Below are 23,642 nucleotides of genomic sequence, written 5' to 3' on the forward strand. Positions count from 1 at the left end.
TATCCTTTGTAAACTTTATTCCTCTTACTGATGTATAATTTACATATAATACTATATTAGTTTCAGGTATTCAACAGAATGCTTTATTGTATGTATATATTATGAAATGATCAACACAGTAAGCCTAATTAACATCCATCCCCACTCAGAGTTACATTGTTCCCCCTTGCGATGACCTTTAACACCTACTCTCAGCAAGTTTCAAATGTACTAACTGTAGTCACCATGCGACATCACATCCCAAGACTTACTTATCTTACAACTGGAACTTTGTATCTTTTGCCCACCTTTACTCATTTTGCCCACCTCCCTCCCCCACCTCTGGCAACCACCAGTCTGTTCTCTGTATCTGTGAGTTCAGTTTTGTGGGTTTTTTTTTTTTTTTTTAGATTCCACCCATAAGTGAGGCCGTCTGGGATTTGTCTTCCTTTGTCCGACTTACCTGGCTTCGCAAAATGCCCTCAAGGTCTGTTCACGTTGCCACAAGCTTTCCTTCTTTTTTATGGCTGAACAGTATTCCATTGTATGTGTACCACGGCCTCTTTAGGCATTCATCTATCAATGGACACAGGTTGCTTCCATATCTTGGCCATTAGTGGTAATACTGCAAGGAGCATGGGGGTGCAGGTAACTTTTCGGGTTAGTGTTTTCAGGTCCTTCAGATGAATACCCAGAAGTGGAACTGCTCGATCCCTACTTCTATTTTTATTTATTTACTTTTTAATGTTTATTTTTGAGAGAGAGAGAGAGAGAGAGAGAGAGAGAGAGAGAGAGCGCGCGCGCAGGAGAGGGGCAGAGACAGTGGGTAACAGAGGATCCAAAGTAGGCTCTGTGCTGAGAGCGGAGAGCCCGATGCAGGCCTAAGACTCACAAACTGTGAGATCATGACCTGAGCTGAAGTCAGAGGCTTAAGTGACTGAGCCACCCAGGAGCCCCTGTTTCTAATTTTTAAACTTTCCTATGGTGCTTCATGGCTACACCAATTTACACTCCCATGGTAACAGTGCACAGAGGTTCCCATTTTTCCATATCCTCCCCAAACTTGTTATTTATCTTTTTAATAAAAGCCATTTTAACAGGTGTAAGGTGATACCTCATTGTGGTTTTGATTTGCATTTCCCTGATGATTAGTGATGTTGAGCACATTTTCATGTACCTGCTGGCCATCTGTGTATCCTCTTTGGAAGAGTGTTTTTTCAGATCCTCTAACCATTTATTTACGCTTATTTATTTATTTTGAGAGAGAGAGAGATAGAGCATGTGAGTGGGGGAGGGGCAGAGAGAGTCGGAGAGAATTCCAAGCAGGCCCCACACTGTCAGTGCAGGGCCTGATTCAGGGCTCGAACTCACAAACCTTTTCTGAGATCATGACCTGATCGTGATGAGATCATGACCTGAGCAGAAACCAAGAGCCAGATGCTTAACTGACTGAGCCACCCAGGCACCCCAGACACTCTGACCATTTTTTCATTGATTTTTTTTTTTCTTTTTGCTTTTGAATTGTAGGAGCTCTTTATATTTTTTTGGATATTAACCCCATATCAAATATATATGATTTGCAAATATTTTCTCCCATTACATAGGTTGCCTGTTCACGTTGATGGTGTCCTTTGCTTACAGAACCTTTTTAGTTTGATGGAGTCTTACTTGTTTATTTTTGCTTTTCTTGCTTTTGCTTTTGGTATCAAATCCAAAAAGTCATCATCAAGACCAACATCAAGGAGCTTACTCCCTGTTTCTTCTAGGACATTTATGATGTCAGGTCTTAATACTCAAGCCTTTAATCCCTTTGTGTTGATTTTTGTGTGTAATGCAAGATAAGGATTCACCTTCATTCTTTTGTGTGTGGCTGTCCAGTTTTCCCAGTATCACGTATTGAAGAGATCATCCTTTCTCCACTGTATATTCTTGGCTCTTTGCCCTAAGTGAATTGACTATGAACACGGGTTTCATTTCTTTTCATTTATGTATCTGTAAAAGTACTATATTTTTGCGTCATTTTAAAGTAAAAGTTCTAGAATATTTTCCATTGGAATGAGCTAAGAATTTGATTTTGTGGTATTTTTTTCCATTCCTTGCTAAATTTACAGCAACTCCCAGACACTGGGATTGCGAGGAATTTTCTTACATGATGAAAAGAAAGGTTGTGTATTAGGAGACTTATGTTTTAGTAAATTATTTTGAAGGTTTAAGAAAAAGATCTAAATGTCATCCTTTAAAACTGAGCATTTTACAGGTGTTTCTGTTTTCCCATCTTTATACTGTTTATACTTCTTATGAATTCCAGTAATACAGTTGGAGAATGGCACCATTGGTCCATTCGGGTCAACAACTTTTTTAGGAAATTCCAGTCTTACCAAGTCATTTTTCCCTCTACAAGAGAAATATTTGCATTAATATTTCAAGAGTAGTGGATACTTGTAGCATTTTGCTATTTGGTCCCTGGTATTGGTAGCCTTTGTATTTCCCATCCAGAGTGCCAGCCCAGCAAGCAACAGAAATCTCCACTTCTGGGACACTTGGGCAAATATACATTTATTGTATCTTTTACTGAAATTGCCATTTCCTTTCTCTTGAAATTAGCACACTCTAGCTAGCTTCTTCCTGAGGGCTGGTGAAGAAACACGTACTTCTGAACCACCCAGGATTAAACAATTCCCTCTGTCTCTCCCCCCACCCCGCTTGTCCCCTCACGCGCTCACATGCTCACACACACCCTCCCTGGGGTCTGGCTTGTCTAACGCCAAATTTGCCTCCCAAGGCAAAGGTAAGCATCTCCTCCTTGTCTTTGGCCAAAGTGAAGGAGAAATGATTGAGAAATCCCTCCCCAGACTGGTGCTTCCCACTCCCCGCCCCGTGCCCCGTCCCCCGCGCGGGTCCAGGACTCTTCCCGGGCACTCCACCCCCTACTGTCCTCTCCCCTGTATCTCTAAACCTAGGAGCAGTCTGGGCACCAAAGTCCCCGCCCCCTCTCGCGGCCAAGAGCAATTCTTAACCTTTTTTGGGCCGGGGACCCACAAAACACGGTGGACCCTCTCCGGATGGGGGCAGAGATTGGGGGCGGGGGGCGCGGAAAGGGCTTGAAAGCTTTGCAAAACTTTCGAAAGGACGGGGATCTGAAGCACACCCCCAACTGCCAGATTAAGAACCCCTGAATCTTAAGAATCTCTGAAACTGTTGACTTAGGGCGATTAAACCGAGAGTGGAGCTCAGATGCCACATTTAGTCCCTAGTGAGAGACTGTAGGAGGGCCGGGCGCTCCTGCTCGCGGCCACTTTCACTTGTAAGAAACCCAAAGAATGGGCTAGATGGGGGACAGAAATTCCCAAGGAGGGGACGAGAGAAGAGGGAGACGGCTGTTGTAAAGACACGGAGGCAGAAGGGAGCCAAGGGAAGGGAGAAATAGGGGAAACTGGGGCACCGCGGGAGAACCGGGCACAGAGCCGGCGCGGCAGAGAGGCAAGGGCGAGGAAGACAAAACAGAGCTTCTGAAGGCAGAAATGGAGCAGAGACAGGAGAGGGGTCGAGAAACCGAGAGCGCCTGGAAAGGGAGAGAACTTTCTGTGCTCTCCGGCCCCAGGGCAGGGAGTCTCAGCAAAGCTGATGCCCGCGAGGCGGCGGGGAGCGCGAGCCGCTGGCCGCGAGCTCCCGGCGCCTCCGGCCTCCGCCTCCTGCAGCCCGAGGCCGGCTGCGAGACTCGCACGGGCCGGCCGAGGAGGGGACTCCTCCGTCTGGAAGGAGGCGGTCCCCGCTCGCTGCGCTTTCCCCTCCCCTCTCCTCTTAGAGGCGGGCACCCGGGGTACTTGAGCGGCGGAGGACCCGCGGCCCCCCCGCCCCCGCCCCCCCCAGCCCCCCATTCAAGAAGCAGCTCCGCTATCCCCGCCAGCAAAGGGCGCCCGGCGCGCCTCGGAGCGCACGTTCCGCGCCTTCTCCTGCCCGCTCCTTGGACATTATGCGGCCGAGCAGTCGAGCCCCAGTCCTCCTCCTCTTGCTGCTCCTCCGGCTCCTCCTGCGGCCCGAGCGGCTCAGCTCTCGGCAGGCGGCGGCGTTGCTCAGCCGAGCGCAGACGGGACCCTCGCGGCGAGACCTCAGCGACTCCTAAAGTCAAAAGTTGGCGGCGGGCGCCAGGCTCCGCGGGCTCACCGCGGCCGCTGCCTCGCGTCGCCGCCGCAGCCAGGGAGGGCAGGAGGGAGGGGGGTGGGAGCAACAGGGGAGGGGTGGGAAGCACCATGCAGTTTGTATCCTGGGCCACACTGCTAACGTTCCTGGTGCGGGACCTGGCCGAGATGGGGAGCCCAGACGCCGCGGCGGCCGTGCGCAAGGACAGGCTGCACCCGAGGCAAGGTAATGAGACTCCGGCCATCGCGACCCCTCCGCCCCAGTCGCCACCTCCCCAGCGTCTGCGCCCGATAGCGGGCACCCCGCAGCGGAGGGCCTCTCTCTTTTTCCTAGAAAGAATTATCTCCGGCTTTGCCGCCTCTCCCTTCTTTAGGTCATTCCCAGCCAATTTCTAGAGAGAGCCACTGTAGAGTAGACTTGGTCTCCCCCACCCCGCTTTGCTGGTAGTTTGATCTTTCCCCTTCCCCACCTCCAGGGCCCAAACTATAGTTACTTAGTAACTGGGGGTAGCAGATACTGACTTGTTTTATTTTATTCAGATTATTTGTCAGAATACGAAATGTATCTCAGGTATTTTGACTTGTTCACTGTCTGATTCCAAATGGTGTAGCCTCAGCGTCGAGCACAGTTCCTGGCTATTCCTGGCACATAGTAGGTGCTCAGCAAATATTTGTGCACTGGCTGAGGGTGAAGGCGTGGGCTCAAATGGGCAAAAAAAATAACTGCTGGAAAATAACCCGGGACAAAGCCCCCTTCATGTTTAAACTAAAACTTGCGGGAAATTGGTTTGCGGAAAATTGAATTATTGCTTCATGTGTCTCTGCTTCTCCCTGCAGTGAAATTATTAGAGACCCTGAGCGAATACGAAATCGCGTCTCCCATCCGAGTGAACGCTCTCGGAGAACCCGTTTCTACGAACGTGCACTTCAAAAGGAGGCGCCGGAGCATTAACGCTGCCTCTGACCCCTGGCCGGCCTCTGCCTCGTCTTCCTCCTCCTCCTCTACCTCCGACCAGGAGCATTACCGCCTCTCTGCCTTCGGCCAGCAATTTCTATTTAATCTCTCCGCCCATTCCGGATTTATCGCTCCACTGTTCACTGTCACCCTTCTCGGGACGCCCGGGGAGAACCAGACAAAGTTTTATTCTGAGGAGGAAGCGGAACTCAAGCACTGCTTCTACAAAGGCCATGTCAATACCAAGTCTACCAAGTCCCAGCACACGGCGGTCATCAGCCTCTGCTCAGGAATGGTGAGTTGGTGCCCGCTCCTCCCCCCCCCCCCCCGCCCCCCGCCTCTTCACAAGTTTCTGGAAGACTTCATTGCTCTCTCTTCTAAGACCCTCACTGCGCCGAGTTTCCAGTCTGGCTCTAAATGCCCGCTGGAAGCTAGTTTGCATCCAGCGGTTTGGATGACTAGCCCAGTGCGTGCGCTTACACTGGAGAGGAGCGCACGCATCCGCTCCCAGGGGTTCCGTGTGTTTTGGAGCTTTCTAGAGTCCGAACCGAGCTCCGCTGCTCCTTGCCCAGCGCTAGCAGGCGGCTTGGAAGTCGGTTTCCAAACTCCAGAGTTGCCTGCCCTTCCTTGTAGCAAACACAGCCGCCCAGGAGCGGAGCAGCTGAGCGCAGGCAGGACCCGACTCCTTATTGGCGCGTCTCGAGTCAGGGGTGTGGGCTGAGGATCCCCAGCCTCGGGTATGGGGAGTTCCTTCTGTGTGTCGTGGAGGGCGGTGCGTAATCTAGAGTCCCTGCGATCTCTCTGGGCCTCTTTTCACGCGCCAGGAACCCTGAGGCTGAACAGGATTGACAGGGAACAGGTCCGTCCCAGGAACGGAAGGGTGGGCCAAGGACTCCAGAGGCGGGGAAGAGGGCGGAGCCTGCCCCGGACGCTTTGAATTAGGGTAAAACTCGGAGTGGGGGTGTGGCGCAGTCCGACTCTGCACCCTGCTGGCGGGGTAGCCCCTAAGAAACAGAAATAGTGGGAGAGAGCCCGCAGAGGCTGCCCGGACGAGAGTTAGGTTCTTTTGGGTTTTCTGCCACCCATACGGGTTCCAGAGAGTCGAGAGACGGAGCCTACACCGCACGTTTCCCCTACAGAAGGAGAGCGAGAAGGCGCGAGGCGGCCACCTCCCTGCGCTGCAAAATACGCACTTAGCAGGGTTTCCGAAAGGGTGCCTCGACCCCCTTTTGACCTCCCCTCCCCTCCCCACTTGCTCTCCAGTTGGTCCGATAAGGCATTCGCTTTCTTCCCCAGCACATTTGAAGACATGCTCTAAAGTTCTGACCCCAGCGAAAGTGATCCTTGACTTTCCCAAACGATGTGCGTTCCTAACACGCGCGTGTGACGCAGAAACTTTCCCGGGTCAGGCTCTCCCAGCGCACGGCGTTGTGCGCACTGCTCCCCCCCCATGATGCGTTTACTCTTCCCCTGAGGACCCACATTCCCCATCACCTTTTCTAAGGGGAGCACGGATAACTTACCGGGCCACTTGGCTGCCCCTGCCGAGCGCTGTCGTTGGTGGATCCTGCGTCCCCGGTTGGGATGTCGCATCTGTCTCCACTGCTCAACGGAAGGGTCCGGTGGGGGAACGAGGCAAGCTTGAAGAGTAGGACTGGGAAGGTTTTAGCCTGCTGGGATACGAGCACAGCGATGAGCCCCTCCAGCCCCCAGCAAAGCGCCAGGAGCTGCGGCTCGGCTCGTCGTTGAGATTGTTTGGGGGTGGGCGGAGACGGCAGTTTGACGCGCGGGGGGGTAAGGGGGTGCTGCCGTGAGTCATCGCCGCCCCAAGACCTAGGGCCAAAGCGCAGGAATCCTTCCATTCTGCCGAAGGTTATGGCTGGGGTGGGCATAAACCAGGCACTGGAACCCAGGTCATCAGAACACCCCTAGATCCGAAGGTTGTAAACACCAATTCCAGAACTTTAGGAATGGTGCTGAGTATGTACGTAAAGTTTGTAAACAACCTTCACTCCTCCTCCCTCTCCGCCTCCACACCCCGCGGAGTGGCCCCAGCAGTTGTATAAATACTTTGCTGCGCAGGACCTTAATTTCTGTTGCCAATTTTAGGTGGTATCTCGCACGTAGAACAGCAACTGGTAACTCTCTTAGGGAACTGAGGGCCGGCCGGGACTTTAGAATGATTGTATAGACCGTGACAAACCCATGTATATTGCATTTAATTTGCAATCTGCCTCTCTGGGGAGGGAAAGGTCCAGAACACATCTTAAGGATAGGTGCACTGGCTGTTTCTTTCAGGGATTAACCTAGCTCCAAAAACCTCATCCCTCTGTCTCCCTTCTCGAATTTATCTTTCCTCCCAAGACTTCCCATTACCGTTTCTGCACCGGAAGTATCATGGCGTTCCTAGTGGAAATATTTCCACCCGGGAATTCTTTCACTCTTTAGAATGAACCACGCCAATCTACTCCCCCTCCCCTCAACCCGGAAGACACACACACACACACACACACACACACACACACACACACACACCTCCTACCAGTCCGTTATCAGTTTTCCTGAATTCCATCTCAGATGTGTCTCTCACTGGTCTGAACAGGCCCTACCCTAATTCTAGACCTCCTTCACTTCTCTGCCCCTTGCTCATTTAGGACTGTTGTCTCAGAAATATTTCCATGTGGTCTGTCCTCCTCCAGTCTTCCCTCTCTAATCCCTGCCAAACACCGCTAACAGATTAAGGGTGACTAGGTATAAGATCACATTACTCCTCTGTTCACTCACTCTACATAGCTCCCCATTGCTTAGTGAACAACTACTGATTTCATCATCTGACACTTGAGACCATTTACGGCATCCCTCCTCATGCCTTGCACATCTACCCGCCAGGCTCATCTCTCAGGCTTTCCTCCACAAATTCTGGGTATCGGGCAATCTGCTTTTGCAGATTTTCTCAGAGTTTCTCTCCCACCCCAGTCCTATGTCATTGCCTTTGGGTCTCTGGGTTTACTCGGTCATGTCCCCCAGCATCACATGCTCAAATCCTACCCTTCTTTTAAAGTAACTTACATAGCTTCTTCCCCGGGAAACCTTGTCCTTCAGCCACTGTTCTCTTTCCCTCTTCACCTGCACACACACTTATCTGTACCTCTCTTATGATGCTGAGTATGCTCTCTCTTGTGTTGTGGTTCTTGGTGCACATGATCTATCCCTTCCTCCTTTGCAGCAGGGACAACATCAGTGCCTTTCTCTCCCCTGTTGGAGCCTTGTATATTGTAGGTACTTAGTACCTATGTTTGAATAAATGGTCACTTTAACCAAGAAAGGACTACTCTTTGATCAAACATTCTTCTCTGAATCGACCACAAAATTAATTTGACCTCGTAAGGATGACATTTATTGGACTCTTATGTGTCTTTCACTGTAATAAGTACTTTTTGTATGCATCATCTCATCCCATCCAAATCCTCATAACAGCCCAGTTCTGAAAACAACCAATTTTACAGATGAGGAAGGACACTGAGGCTTGGAGAGTTGGAGGCTTGCCCGAGGTCTCCTACCTACTAAGTGACAGAGTTGGGGTTCCCACCTTATCTTTCTGACCCATGCTCCTAACCATGGGCCAGAGACTGAATCTCTGTTCCTAAAAAGACTTTCAAAAAAAATTTTTTTTTACTAAAGTTTATTTATTTTAAGAGAGACAAGGTACAAGTGGGTGAGGAGCAGAGAGAGACGGAGAGAGAGAGAGAGAGAGAGAGAGAGAGAGAGAATCCCAAGCAGGCTCCGTGCTGTCAGCGCAAAGTCCAAGGCAGGGCTCAATCTCACAAGATCATGTGAGACTGTGACCTGAGCCAAAATCAAGAGTCGGACACTTAACTGACTGAGCCACCCAGACGCCCCTCAAAGTTCTTTCCAAAAAGGTGCTGGACTAAAATCCAAATTCCTGAGTTCTAGATTCAGCACTGGACACTATTAAGATTCAACCTGAAGCACGATTCAGCTGCTTCTGTATCACTGAAGAGGGACTTTAGACAAGTCACTTCCTCCCTCTGGGCCTTCATCTCCTCTTTTCTAATCAAAGGTGTCAGATCACATGAGCTCCCAAGTTCTTTCCTAGTCTTTATGACCTGTCTCTGGTAGGTTTCACGTGTTATAGTAAGCTTCCTGCTATGTGCTCAGAGAACACAAGAGTTGTTTATATATATTTTTAATGTTTATTTATTTATTTTTGAGAGAGAGAGAGAGAGAGAGAGAGAGAGAGAGAGAATGAGTGGGGAACAGGGAGAGAGAGAGAGAGGGAGACACAGAATCCGAAGCCGGCTCGAGACTCTGAGCTGTTAGCACAGAGCCCCACACAAGGCTCAAACTCCTGAACTGAGAGATCATGACCTGAGCTGAAACCAAGAGTCAGACGCTCAAGGGACTGAGCCACCCAGGTGCCCCACACACATTCTGTCCTGGCGGTTAGAGGCTAACACAGCAACACAAAAAGCCACTAAGGTGGTCCACTAAGGTGGAACCTTACAAAGGGTCCTTTTGCTAAGCACTATCCATGCATTATCCCATTTATTCTGCACAGTCAGCCTTTACAGTATGTATTTTTATCACCAATTGATGAACAAGGAAGCTGAAACTCAGAGCGATTAAGGAACTTGCCCAGGGTGGATGGGTGAGTGGCAGCGTTGGGAACCTAAGGCATCCTGACTCCAGGCATCACTCCCTATTGCACAGGGAGGGGGTGCAGAGACGCTCATGTGCCAATGTCACAGGCAGCGCCACGTGGAGTGCCTGTGATCAGTATATGCTCTCTGAATTTGAATTAATGATAAGGCCTCCACAGGTCAGCTTTTCCCTGGGAAGCTCACACTTTTCCCTAAGTGTCCGGGCTATCTTAACACAAAGAAGAATGCTCTCTTTCCTTTAAAAGTGAGTGTGGTGAGAATTTGAGCACCAGGGAAGGATTTCTTAGAAACAGATTTGGATAGCAGTTGCAATAGAGTCAAATCAAGAAGGTACGGACCTGGCCTGGCGGATTGAAAATAAACTGCTTCTCCAAATATGTCGGCAGCAAGTTCCATTCAAGCAGCCCTCATGGGGAAGGGATTGGGTGAAACGGCACCTTGTCTACTTGACAATGTTCCTTTTCTTTCCCTCCTTCTGGTTGAGTTATATTAAATCAACCTCTCCCCTCTCTTCATTTGCAGCTGGGCACATTCCGGTCCCATGATGGGGATTATTTTATTGAACCACTGCTGTCCCTTGATGAACAAGAAGACGAAGAGGAACAAAACAAACCCCACATTATCTATAGGCACAGCATCCTGCACAGAGAGCCCTCAACAGGAAGGCAGGCGTGTGACACCTCAGGTATTTCCTTCTCGCTTAAGCAGAGATCCCAGCTCTGCGAGATGGGTTAGTGGCCACACTACAAACACGTAGCTCTTTGACAGGCTGCAAAGTGCTACCACGTACGTTGTCTTGGATTCAGTCTTCAAGCGAGGTACGTATAGCCCCATGGCACAGCTGTGGAAGCTGAAAAGAGGTTTAGTAAGTTGTCCAAGGTAGCACAGCTGGGAACTCACCAAGTTCGGGTACAAGCTCAACTAGTTTCAAGCTCTCTGTGGGCAAAGCTGCCTCTCGTTGAAGTTGCTCATTTTTAGGGTCAAGCGTTAGTAACGTCTTCAGGCTGTTGCGGCCATATCGTCAATCAGCCATCGCTCATGTTTCCCGGGTGTTCTGGTGTTTTCTGTTCATGAGGGATTTGGTTTTGTTTTGTTTTTTTTTTTTAACCATGTAGGGTTATGAAAAAGTGAAAAAGTCTCACAAGTGGAACTCCGAAAAACCTCTGTGTGTTTATAGGAATTTTTCCCATCAACTTCGGTTTTCGCCGTTGCTCTGTGACTTTGGGAAATAAGCAAATGGAAGTGTAGATGGCATATCTGGGTTTGCGTCGAATGCGTATATGCCCACCCCTAGACTCCTGCCCATGCTGGACAGTTTCCTTGAGGCTTTGCGCTAATGTGCCTGGCCATTGTCAGACATGTGTCATTCTGGGCACCTTGAAAAACTTATGCTGTGTGTGTTGCTCAGTCTCTAGCCATGAGGCAACTCTTCACCCTCTTTGAAGCCTGGTCACTTTCTCAGCTTATCACTAAAGATCGTCCTTCAGGGGCGCCTGGGTGGCTTAGTCGGTTAAGCGTCCGACTTCGGCTCAGGTCATGATCTCACGGTCCGTGAGTTCGAGCCCCGCGTCGGGCTCTGTGCTGACAGCTCAGAGCCTGGAGCCTGTTTCAGATTCTGTGTCTCCCTCTCTCTCTGCCCCTCCCCCATTCATGCTCTGTCTCTCTCTGTCTCAAAAATAAATAAACGTTAAAAAAAAATTAAAAAAAAAAAGATCGTCCTTCAGTTTGATCCTGTTTTAGGATGTTTGTTAAAATACTCTTTTTGTTGTTGTTGTTCTTCCGACTTTCTGTTTCTAAAACTTTATCCTTCTTCCTCTTCTTTATTTTTTAAAAGTTGCTTCTCTAAATCATAGAACTTCCCAGGGTCTTTCTGGCATATCCGAAATAGAGCTCAAAACCGGCAGGGGGTTCCCAAAATGCTTCCCAAGTGAGTCCTTATCTCATCCTATATCTGTATCAGGTTCTTCCGCTGTGACACGGTGGTATCCTAATGCGCCCTGGAATTGTGATTTCTAAAGTGAAATCTTTCAGTGAAAGATAACATTGGCTCCTTATGGCCTGGAGTAGTCAAGTCATAAGCTGTGTGGTGTGGTAGCTCATGTCGCACCGTGTTCCCACTGCCAGGGCTAAATGGAATATAAGTGAAATACCGTGTCAGTTGGACTCACTGGAGAGCCAGGGCGAGGGAGAGCCGGTGGAAGGAGCGGCGTGCTCAGAAACAATAGTGCCAGCAACTCGCGCCCTTCCTGGCTGCCGTTAACTTTAGTGGCAAGACGTTGTCCCGTTGTTTGGACCCCGCTCGTAAGAACAGTGTCCTTTGCCTCTTGACTTCCCATATCAGAATTAGCAAGTGTTCATCTTACATATGTGTACAAACCTATATATAGCGTGTGATAGAGAGGAAAGATGTGATTCCTCCCCTTTTACCTTACTAATATATGTTCGAAAGATACCCAACTGGTATGTTCATTGATCAGTTTATTGAACAATGGCACCTGGTGACATTCTTCTGCCCTAAAGTGGCAGCAAACCAAGATTTAAAACAAAACAAAACCAACAAACAAAAACCTTCTGGCTGTGAAGGTCCTATTCTGCACTGGCATTGTGCAAAGCCCTTTCCCTTCACGACTTCCCTGAATCCTTACCACAACCCTATGAGGCGGGTGCCATTCTTACCCCCATTGTACCTGGCAGAGAAGCAGAGACGAGGCAACTTGGGTCAGGTCTCACAGCTACTTCATCATGACAGCCCATGTCTGTCTTATCCCGTGACCCATTTTGTCTGTGCACGTGTGTGTGTGTGTGTGTGTGTGTGCGTGTGCGCGTGCGCGTGTTGGCTGTGACAGAAAGAGAGAGAAGTCTTACTTGACGCTCTCGTTCAGAAAACCCTCAGAGTTTGTTTTTTAAAAGTTAATTACCTGAGTCAACGGGCATTTGGTTTCCTGGGTTAGAGGACGAGTCACTGTCAAGTCCTGTTGAAAACAGAACAGGGGACTCTCGAAAGGTGCAGATGGAGGACAAGAGAAGATGCCTCAAGTTTTCACAGGAGTTATTTGCGTTCTAGTCATTATTGGTTTGGTGGCCTCTGTGTGCCACCATCCAAATCACTGGTGCCAACTTAGTGTTCCTTCTGGTTTGTCCTTGCCAGGGACCAATATGGCTGCCTTTCCTTCACTCCTGATGAATCAGGAGCCCAGTAGTTTGATCGGCTCTTCCAAATGTTGCTGCTGGACGGGTTGCTGCCATTCTGGTTTCTCTCTTCCAGCTGCTTCTGCAACCCTTGTTTGAATACAGATGCATGAGGCTCAGAACAGTTGGAGAGAACTTTGGAATATGGCACAATTCACCAGCAGCCATTAGAGGAACAGAGTGGCAGGTCTTGGAGACCTTCAAAACCAGGTAGCCTGTGCACAGGGAGTGAAAGTAGGTGGGGGGTGGGAGAAGCCTCTCTGGTCGGAGCAGAAAATATCCTCTACCAGTATCAATCCATTCACCTGTAGGGATTTCTCCCCAGAGCAGTGGTTGGTAGCCCAGAGTACACTTTAGAAGTATCCTGGGAACCTCAAACAAACGCAGATTCTTTAAAACAACAGCAACAACAATAAAACCAACCTCTGTCTCAGGCTGGTGAGAAGGAGCAAGAAACCTGGGATTTACCGAGTGCTCTACGGGACCCAGAAGTTCAGATAAACGTGAGAGTTCGTGCTAACGTGGGATTTAAGGCAATAACCACTATCCATTGCTTGCCATTTACTTTTGGACTTGGGGTTCTTTTGTTCTGTTTTGTTTTCATGGTGACCCACTTTAGTGTTTATTTTTGAGAAGGGGAGAGAGAGCGCTCAGGCCTGTGGGGGAGAGGTGCGTGCAAGCCAGGGAGGGGCAGAGAGAAAGACAGAGACAGGATCTGAAGCAGGCTCTGTGACAGCAGAGAGCCTGACATGGGGCTCAAACTCATGAGCCTTGAGCTCATGACCTGAGCTGAAGTCGGATGCTCAACCAACTGAGCCCCCCAGGCACCCTTGGTGTTCTTCATCACTGCTTTCTAGTTCTTCTCTTGGGATGACAGAAGATTTTCTGGAGGAAAATTTAAATTGTTAGCTCTAGGCCAACAAACGAATATTCTGTACAGATGAGTAAACTGTAGTCCTGGGATGTTAAGTTACTTATTTCTAGGAGTGATACTCTATACATTCAACACCGGCCCCTCAGAATTTAAGATAGCCCTAGCCTTGGAGGAGGCTCCTGGAAGTCCCCTGCTGAGCTGGGCGTTAACCCTTTAGTTGCTGGCTGCTGGGAGTCTGCCCAGGGCCAGGCACTGTGACTGTCACACTGCTCCCTACAGATGGATTGTGAGTCCTGTTCATTTCTGATTCTTGATGTATATCTGATTTTCAAGGAACAGATTCTGAGATAAATTATGTTGAAAAGACACGTGCAGAAGGGAGTCTTATGTAGTGAAAATTTCATGGGTTCAGATGGAAGTCAACAACTTAATTTATTCATTCATGTGTGCATTCAGCCTTAACGTATTTACTAACCCCTCTGTGCCATGAGGATAAAACCAGGAACCATCTTTATTCCAGTCAGCCGTGTGACCTCCAGCATATTTAGAGCATAAAGTAAGAATAACACATACCTTTCAAGGGTGTAGTTAGGACTAAATGAGTATGAAATAACGAAAGCTCCCAGGACAGTGTTTAGCAGATGGTAGGCAATCACTGAATGGTGGGCTAGAAAGAAGAATCATGAAAATAGAAATTGAAACAACACAGCAAGGAAAGGAAAGCTCAAACTACCAAAACCCAGAGCTAATCGGGTTCCCGTGATTAAGCTTAGAGCTTCTTGGTAACCAGGTCATAAAGGGCTTATGGGACTTGCCCAAGGTCACCCTGCCAGCAAGTGGTGGGGCCGAGAGCCCTTTCTCTCAGCTTCTTTTTTTTTCTGTACCTAATGCAGCATTGTAAAAACTCATCTCTTGCAAGTTCCTCTCGGCCCGGTGGCTGCCCTCGCGAGAATGTCTCTGTTTTGGCATCATTGGTTATGTCTGTGTGTATACGTTTGGGCCAGTTGAGTGTGTCTGCATTTATCTGTGATTGTTCTCCTGTTTGTAAGTTGCTCAGGCTTCCGAATGGGCTGTGGGCATCTTCTCCTTCCTGTGGCATGCCCTCGTCACTTCACGGTCCCCTACGCAGCGGGTCCTCAGTAGGGTTCATCCAGCTGACGGCCTGTGTGCCCCCACACACCAGGGGGACCAAGTGGCAAGCTCAGGGGAGCCATTCAGGAGCTTACTGCCTTTTACAAGCCGCTTCCTGCTGATCCTTCATGTGGCTTTTCCAGATGAAACCCCAAGTTCTGTCTCACGGACACTCTGCGTTTGACTCTGAATTTTGCACAAGAGGGTTTAGTTGCTCTTATCAGTGAGACAGACGTGCTTCCTGGTAGATGAGAGAGAGAGAAAGGCGGGGGAGAGGGCCGACACAAGGCCGTTTTGTTTGCCTGGGCCTAAACAACAGTGTTTTTCCGTTATTAGAATACCTCTCTCGCCCTCCCATCTCGGCAAGCCTGCTTTTGTTTTGTTTTATTTAAGGCATTTAAGAATTACATACTCGTTGACCCATCGATGCCACTTGTAAGGAAACAATCGGACAATTGTGTATGGATGTTTGTGGGAGAATACTTAGTATGGTGTTGTTTATTATAGCAGCAGGATGGAAAACCCTAAGTGCCTCTCAGTCGGAGGATAGATCAAATATTTATGAGGTATACATTTCATGGATTCCTATGCAGCCATCAAAAATAAGCATACAGATTTATGTTAACAAATACACACACACACACATATATGTACGTGTATAGGTATATATATGTATGTATATGTATGTTTATATATGTATATATATGTACGTATATATGTATATGTGTATATATATGTATGTATATATATGTATATATGTATATATATATGTATATACATATAGTGAACAAGCAGATGATAAGTTAGTAGGTATGGTATGATCTCATTTTTTTAAAACGGCAACAGTGTGGTGGTATATGTGTGTATTGAGAAAAATCTGAAGCAGTACGCACAGAAATTTTTTTTTAATGTTTACTTATCTTTGAGAGAGAGAGAGAGAGAAAGAGAGAGAGAGAGACAGTGTGTGAGTGGGGAAGAGACAGAGAGAGAGAGGGAGACACAGAATCCGAAGCAGGCTCCAGGCTCTGAGCTGTCAGCACAGAGCCCAACGCGGGGCTCGAACTCACCATGAGATCAGGACCTGAGCCGAAGTGGGATGCTTAACTGACTGAGCCACCCAGGTGGCTCACCGAAATATTAAAAAGGGATTGTTTGTGGTTGACAGGAACATAGGCAACATTTGTCTTTTTATTTTAAATGCCTATATTTCTGACATAATTCTATAGTCATTTTATAATCAGAAGATACAGTTAAAAGAGAAATGAGGATACTGGCATGTAATCATTTTGTAGCCCCGTGGCATTTGTCACCAGATATCAACAGCCAAGCCATGATCCCATGCATTTTTTTTTTTTTTTTTTGAATGAGACAGGCTTAGTAGCCAGACAGATGAAAATCCTGCCTTGTGTCGACTTCCTTGGGACATCGGGACCAATCAAAGCTGAGGCTCCATCTCAACCCAGCTAAACTGCCTTGCGCCTGTTGGACATACCCAGGGATTACCATGGCTTAGTCTCCATGAGGCACTGGAGACTCTGTCCCCTAGGATGTCTGGTCACCTGTTGGTTTGACTCCCAAGGGTGCAGTCAAAAACGCTGGAAAATACAAGATGATGATTCAAGACATCCTTTGTTAGGGCTTTATGTGTGCTACCCACATTCCATATGTTAGCACTTGAAATCTGTTCATCAACCCTATAGGGTAGGTATTATTATCTTTATTTTACATTTGAGAAAATTACAGCTCAGAGAGGCCGAACCGCTTGTGCAAAGTCACACAGCTAGTGGGAAGTGGGCCTGACATTTGAACCCAGATCTAATTCCAGTGTGCTGCACTGTGGGCCTAACTCCATTGAATATACAAGTCCAAATGATGTCAACAACGGCTGACATTTGTTGAGCATGTATTGTGTGGCAGGCACTGTTCCAAGTGCTTTACATGGATTGTGTAATTTAATCCTTACCTCGACCTCCATGGTGCACCTGGCACGATGGGGACACAGAGAAGTGCATCCAGTGGGCTCGCCCAAGGACACAAAACTTGAAAACACACCAATGCCTACAACCATTTTGTCCTGGGGTACTTGGAGGGTTTTTTGCTCTGTCCTTTGTTGATTCGTTTGCATTCGGATATGGATTACTTTTGCTGGCAGGATTTTTAACATGCTTGCCTATAATTTGATAGGATTGGAGGAGGGCTGCCTGATGCCCGGAATTCCCACCGAGACTCTAATGACTCGCTGAGGCCTTGGTCTGCAGCTTGCCTCTGTTGGAGAGTATCCTTGTTACTCATTAACCTCTGGGATCCCATTAATAATTTAGCATAGATTAGCTGATTAGATTAGCTGCCCTGAGAGTTGGGCCCAAATGGAGTGAGAGACAGAGCTAAGGGCAGACCTCCGAGGGGGGCTTTAGGTAAACAATTCTGGGACAGCTTGAGGGTTCCAGGATGCAACAGAAGCGTTGGCTGACCTCACGCTCCTGCCCGGGCTCAAGCAGGTCAGTGGTTGTTGGCTAATTAGTTACTTCTGTGAGAAGCCGGCCTGCCTTCGTCTTCCCACACACTCTCTGTATCTTCACATCCTTTCTTTGGGCTGTTCGGCCTGTGAATGTAAGAATGGGCAACAGTCAAGGAGCCTTGTGATGGGCACACCGTGGGTTCTTTCAGTTAGTCCTGCAACAACAGCTCCCTGCAAGGAAAATGCCTCAGTTATTCCCTTTTACAAATAAGAAAGCTGAACTCCAAGCGGTCAATGAACTTGTGCGCACTGTGTAAGGGAAACAGCCCTCAAACACAGGGCTGTTTGAATCTTTAAAGATAGTTTCCACCATTTGGGATTTATTGTTTTGGCTTAATTTCCTGTCACTTACACCTTTTTGTTCCCCGTCAGTCTATATACCTTTTTTTCTCTTTGATATATTCTCCAATGACTATATCTAATACATAGTCAGATGCATTAGGCAATAAGCGATGGCCTCTCTCTTTGCAAATTACTAGAAAATTACTGTTTTAAATATCTGAATTCTTGAGCCTCTTCCCTCAGCTTTATCTTCTTTGTGGCAGCTTTTTAAAAACATCAGTGTTGGGGCGCCTGGGTGGCTCAGTCGGTTAAGCGGCCGACTTCGGCTCAGGTCATGATCTCGCGGTCCGTGAGTTCGAGCCCCACGTCAGGCACTGTACTGACAGCTCAGAGCCTGGAGCCTGTTTCAGATTCTGTGTCTCCCTCTCTCTGACCATTCCCCATTCATGCTCTGTCTCTCTCTGTCTCAAAAAAAATAAATAAACATTAAAAAAAAAAATTAAAAAAAAAATAAAAACATCAGTGTTAATAGTGCTATACAACAAAATGAAAGGATAATAAAAAAGAAACTTCTAATACAGGCAGTGTTTTTTTTTCTTTCATTTGAAATTTTTCCATCATGTCTTTTTTATTATTTATTTATTTATTTATTTATTTATTTATTTATTTATTTATTTTAGAGAAAGGGGAGGGAGGGTCAGAGAGAGAGGGAGACACAGAATCAGAAGCAGGCTCCAGGCTCTGAGCTGTCAGCACAGAGCCTGATGCGGGGCTTGAACTCACGAACCGCGAGATCATGACCTGAGCCAAAGTCAGACGCTTGACTGACTGAGCCACCCAGATGCCCCCCGGCCCTCGACCCTCCCTGGTGTCTTCTAAAAAGCACGTTATTAAGAAACGTATAAGCACACATAAACAGGTGGAGGCAATTGTAAATGAACCCATCTACCCGTAATGATAGCAAAGATTTTTTCCGTGTGTGCTTTTTATTTTTTCTCTCTGCTGGACTATTTTAAAGGAAACCCAGGTACCATGGCATTTCCTATCTGAATACTCCCATGGACATCTCTGAAAAACGAGGATACTTTCTTCCATAACTGTAATGTAAATATACCATGCTGAGCAAAATCAACAATAATCGCTCCATATAACCTGAACAGTGCCTGTTTATAAAATGTTCCTAATTGTCCCTGAAATGCCTCCTTCAAGTCCACTCGTTTAGGCTATGATCTGAATCAGCTCCCCCTGTCGCGGTTGGTTGTTCTATCTCTTAAATAACTTTTCACTTCGTTGCCAGTGTCATCCTTATTAAATTACTATTTTCCTTCTAGGTTAGATTTGCTCCCCGCGGTCTTTTCCCCCCTTTCCAGTTCTTTTATTCACTGATTCCTCTTTGTCGTCCTAAGGTCGGTCTGCATTTGCAGCCATTTGAAAGACCTGGGTCAGCCCTAAACCCAGAGCAGGTACCAAGAACAAAGCTACCAGGAATGAGCCACTTATCAGAGTAATTTCATTGAGCACAAAAGGCAGCTTGGTTGGGTTGATTTTTGCCCCTTTATCTGGAGTACCTTGATAACCCTCTTTCTTCTTCTTTTTTTAAACCTACCAATAGAAAGATCCTCGATTTACAGTATTTACTAAGACTCCCTTGTCTGCCATTCAAGGATTGTACTCACCTGTGTTGGAAGCCTGTGAGAGTCAGTTTGCAATTGGGAATTGTCAAGTGGCACGTTAGGTTTGGGCCTGAAATTAGGACCCCGTGATGTATGACCTGCTTTCCTGCCTCCTGTCTTGGCACTTTTGGTAAGCTTCTGGAACCAGAGATAGCATGAGGGCTCCCTGCTTTACTTTGAGCCCCAGATTGATTTCCTTGTCACCTGTCATCATTCCTGGTTGTTCCTATCACTTTGCTTCAGAAACCCATTGTCGGTCGAGGAAAAAAGGGTCGTAGAATACCTGGCCAATGTGTTTATCTTCCTGGTAAGCCCCTGAAACAAGTTTAGATGCACGCCTCCTTCTCAAGAAGAGATGTAAGAAACTTCAGAAGGCTTTGGTCAGGGCCAGAGGGAAATTGGTCAGGCGTGCACACTAACAGAGGGAAGAAGTATTTGGGGTTCATCGGGGCGGAGCTCAGACTCTTCATCTGACCTGAATGGGCCGTCTTTTTGAAGTAAGATGCTGTAGAATCTGTTAGTTCTCTTCGTATGAGGGAATAAACCCACTTGTTCAATGAAGGGCTATTTTATCATGCAGTTGAGATTTAAACGGTCTAACTTTGTATCTGCCAAAGTTAGGCTCTCTTTGATACTCAGATCATTACAGAATCGTTACTGTAGCCATTTGTGAGTAGCCAAAGTCGGCTCCTGTCCGGCCAGACTTCTGCATGGGCATTCTGTACAGTTGCGAATCAATAAATATGAAGCATTCTGAATACCCCAAAAAGGACCATAAGGAAATGCAAGATACGATGCTTTGTGTACCTGCAGGTGGTGGGCTCCGAGAAGGAGCAAAAGCAAGGGGTAAATGTTGGTGCAATGCTTGCTGATTTATTACTCTTCATCTCTCGCAGGACATTAGAATCAGAGCAGGGGGTTGAAGATAGCAGTTGGCCTGTGGTGTGTGGAATGAGAGGACTCCATTAGTCCCAAGTTGCTCCAGGGACAGTTTAAGCCTTTTCCAAAGTTTCCTGATGATGTGCTGTTTTTTTTTTTTTTTTTTTTTTTTTTTTTGCTTGTAAGCCAATTTCCTAATTCTCACATTTGATGCCTTTCCACTCTAACAAGTTAGATTAGAAAGAATGGAAATGGTTTTCAGCAACTATTATCTGTTTTAGCAGGTGCCAAATAGAAAATGTGCAGTGAATAATGGAGACGCGCGCACACACACACACACACACACACGCACTGCACTTCCCTTGAACATAAGCTGCCACCCACTTCTTTTCTGTGGGTGTCTCTCTGCTCTGGATTTACTCTGACTCCTTCCACCTCCCACTCTGCCCCCTGTTTGGCTGTCTCTTTGACACCCTCTTTCCAAGTGTCAGTTGACCAGGAGAGGACACTCTGGTGGGTTTAGCCTGTGTTGAATCCTAGGAGTTCATTTTTCAGCATTATTTGCTTTTCTCTTATAAAAGATAAGAACTCACAATTTTTCAATACTGGAAAGAACTTTAGAGAGAACTTCTTTTCCATTCCTTCTTTTTCTGGATCAGAGAGGATCAAAGCTCAGCATTTTGAAGGGATTCGTAATCTTGGAAGTAGGGCAAATGAAAAACCGGGCCCTGAGCACAGGCCTCTTACTTCTGCGTCCTGTGTACTTTCCAAGCTGCAGGTCAAGGGAAGGCCGTTGGTGGAAGCCGCGCCTGGAAAGACGGTGTTCCAAAGTGCACCTCAAATGAGATTTGGGAATATCACTGGATTTATTTGATGCGTAAGGATAATGAGGAATAAACTACTGAGATCCTTTAGGAAGCTATCTCAAGGCTATAGGGAGAGATAGCAGGCTCTTAATTCATGTAGGGGATTAAAGCAACAGCTGAATTTAAAGCAACAGAACATCTGAGCCGGGCCAGGGTGCTGCAGGAGGGTGGCTTGTGACTGCGGAGGGTTCCAGGTGGTTCTACTTGTAATCAGATTAGACTGTGTCCCTGTGACCACTCATTTCCGTGGTGGCTGAGACATGGACATGAGGACGAGAAAGGATGTGTAGTCCGGGCTGTGGTGTGGAAGCTAGTCCTCAGTCGTGTGTAAGCTGGGAGATGTGTATCAAAGGAATGTGGGAGATATGCCCCCGAGGAGTTGCCTAGAAGCCTTTTTAAAGAGTTGCAGGGCCAACTGCTCTTTAATCTCTGACAGGGGAGGGATACCTCGACCCCCCACAGGCACCACATTCAGCTGGAGAGCCACTGCCGCTGCAGTGAAAGGTCAGATAGCAGCAAGCCCTGGGGCCACCTCTTTTCTGCAGCCTTCGGGGCTGCTCATCTTTAGTCACGAGGCACCCCAGAACCAAGGCCCTCAGAGCCTTTACACAGCCTGGCCCTGTGTCGTTCCTCTGTGTGTATGAAGTCATTGAATCCTCCCCACTGCCCCGTTAGGGAGGAACTCTTCTTATCCTCATTTCACAGATGACAAGATGGAGGCACAAAGACCTTAAATGACTTGCCTAAAGTCACACAGCTTGAATGTGGAGAAACTGGGATTTAAACGCAGGTCCTTCTGAGTCCCAAGCCCAAACTTCCCTGGCACAGCATGTCGGATCCGGTATTCACTCTGCGAGCACCTTGAAAGGACCGTCCTATAATGGCAGCCAGCAGCCCCATGTGGCTCCTGAGCCTTTGAAATGTGGCCTAGTGCCACATGTTGAAATGATAATATTCTAGATATATGGGGTTAAATAGAAAATATCAAAATTAATTTCATCTGTTCCTTTTGGTGTTTTTAAAATGTGATACTAGAAAATTTTAACTTCCATGTGTGGCTCACATTTTATTTCTTCTGGAAAGTGCTGGCCTAGAAGGTCCCAAGCTGTGTCACAAAGGGGCCTGGGAGGCGGCCATCCAAAGGAGGCTGCAGATAGCACAGAGTGGCTGTGGGCAGCTGGCACCCCACCGCCAGAAAGGCCAGGCTCCCCTTACTGCGGAGAGAATGGAATGAGTCAAAACCAACATTTCCAGAAGAGTATTTTGCAGGATATTAATAGTAAAACCAAACAGTCTCTTAGTGAAATGCAGGCCTGGGTATGTTCAGCATGTTATACTACGTCAAATAGATATTCTTTAAATATTTTCTCAAGTTATTTCAAGTATGACTCAGTTTCCTCATTTTGAAACGGATAGAATAGTCCCTCCCATATCTGGTTGCTTGGAGGAATGATCTAGTTAATCGATATGAAGTGCTTAGAAGAGCCCCTGACACAGAGAAACCCACTCAACAAACGTCAGCCAGTGTTACTGTGCCAGGAGCCCCTTGTTACTGCTTTTGTTGAATGAGGTGCAGGCTGTTGAATGCGGAAGCTGGGCCTTTGGGTGTAGTGCCCCGAGTCTCCCCATTTGGCTAGAGGTACCCACCCGCTGGAAGATAGTGTGAGGACCCTCAGACGTGCCTCCCACCACCCACAGCCCACAACCCACCCGAGCCCCTTGAACTCTGCAAGAAAGCTTCTCAAGTGTTTTCTTCCAATGGCATCCGCTTCTCTGCCACCGCCCTCCCCCCCCCCCCCGGCCCCCGCCCAGAGGAAAGTTCCTCAATACCCTTCTTTGCATTATCTTTCCAGGACTGGGTCAGTCCCCCTCACCTGCCCTGTAACCTCACCAAGAGCCCGTAAGTTTCCCTCTTATGTGGTTCAACAAATGTAAACGGGGTTCTTCCCTGCAAGACTTGGTGTTCTTAAAATGCTAAGGAGCATGGAGAAAGTCCCAGATGGAAATGCTGCATGTAATGTTTTGCAAACCTACATTATTCGGTTCTGGAAATATGTTCTGGGACTAATGTCCCATGAACCACTCTCAGGGGAACATAGCTCACAAAGGTTCTGGCCAGCCAAAAGGAGTTTTAGCAAACTGTCTTCCACCACTGCCCTTTGCACGTATTTCCCTGCCGGCACTGAGCACAGAGCATCATGAGACACTGTGCGCGCCATTTGTGTTTTCCCCAAAGCTCACCGTTTGTACAGAGAAATGGGTTTGACATATCCCAGTGAGTATCTGGGGATTCACTCTTGCTTTTAAAGCCAGCAAGTTGAGGACCTTTAAAAAAATTAAACATTGGTGAGTTTTCATTCATCCAGGACAGTCTTCCCTCCACCCCCCAGCTCCTTCCATACCCAGTTGCTGGAAACTCATTGTTCTTTATTATTAGAACATTCATTGGTTGTATGGCCGTTTTTCTTTTTATGT

The 23,642-nt window shown here is 47.6% G+C and overlaps 2 protein-coding genes across 31 annotated transcripts in view; one reads left to right on the plus strand and one right to left on the minus strand.

The window, feature by feature from the left end:
* Positions 1-7,135, minus strand: part of LOC147583560 (uncharacterized) — a 321,362-nt gene extending 314,227 nt beyond the window's left edge. For 4 of the 28 annotated variants that reach the window (XR_015248312.1, XR_015248313.1, XR_015248311.1 and 1 more), the window contains exon 1: positions 6,593-7,113. Coding sequence is in view for 7 of the 28 variants with exons in the window: in XM_086697670.1 (XP_086553796.1) it covers positions 6,597-6,965 (369 nt within the window). In the remaining 21 variants the exon portion in view is untranslated. Of the gene's footprint in view, positions 1-6,592 lie in introns of all 28 variants that reach the window. The other 24 variants (XR_015248305.1, XM_086697670.1, XR_015248308.1 and 21 more) reach the window with 18 other exon arrangements.
* Positions 3,849-23,642, plus strand: part of ADAMTS9 (ADAM metallopeptidase with thrombospondin type 1 motif 9) — a 163,238-nt gene continuing 143,444 nt past the window's right edge. For 2 of the 3 annotated variants that reach the window (XM_086697654.1, XM_086697655.1), the window contains exons 1-3: positions 3,850-4,344; positions 4,956-5,368; positions 10,278-10,440. In XM_086697654.1, coding sequence (XP_086553780.1) covers positions 4,230-4,344; positions 4,956-5,368; positions 10,278-10,440 — 691 coding nt within the window. In that variant the 5' untranslated portion in view covers positions 3,850-4,229. Of the gene's footprint in view, positions 4,345-4,955; positions 5,369-10,277; positions 10,441-23,642 lie in introns of all 3 variants that reach the window. The other variant, XM_086697656.1, reaches the window with a different exon arrangement.

Source organism: Puma concolor, chromosome A2 (genome assembly GCF_028749965.1).
Source record: "Puma concolor isolate L17-30 chromosome A2, mPumCon1.1.hap2, whole genome shotgun sequence".
In the NCBI taxonomy this organism is placed as follows: Eukaryota; Metazoa; Chordata; class Mammalia; order Carnivora; family Felidae; genus Puma; species Puma concolor.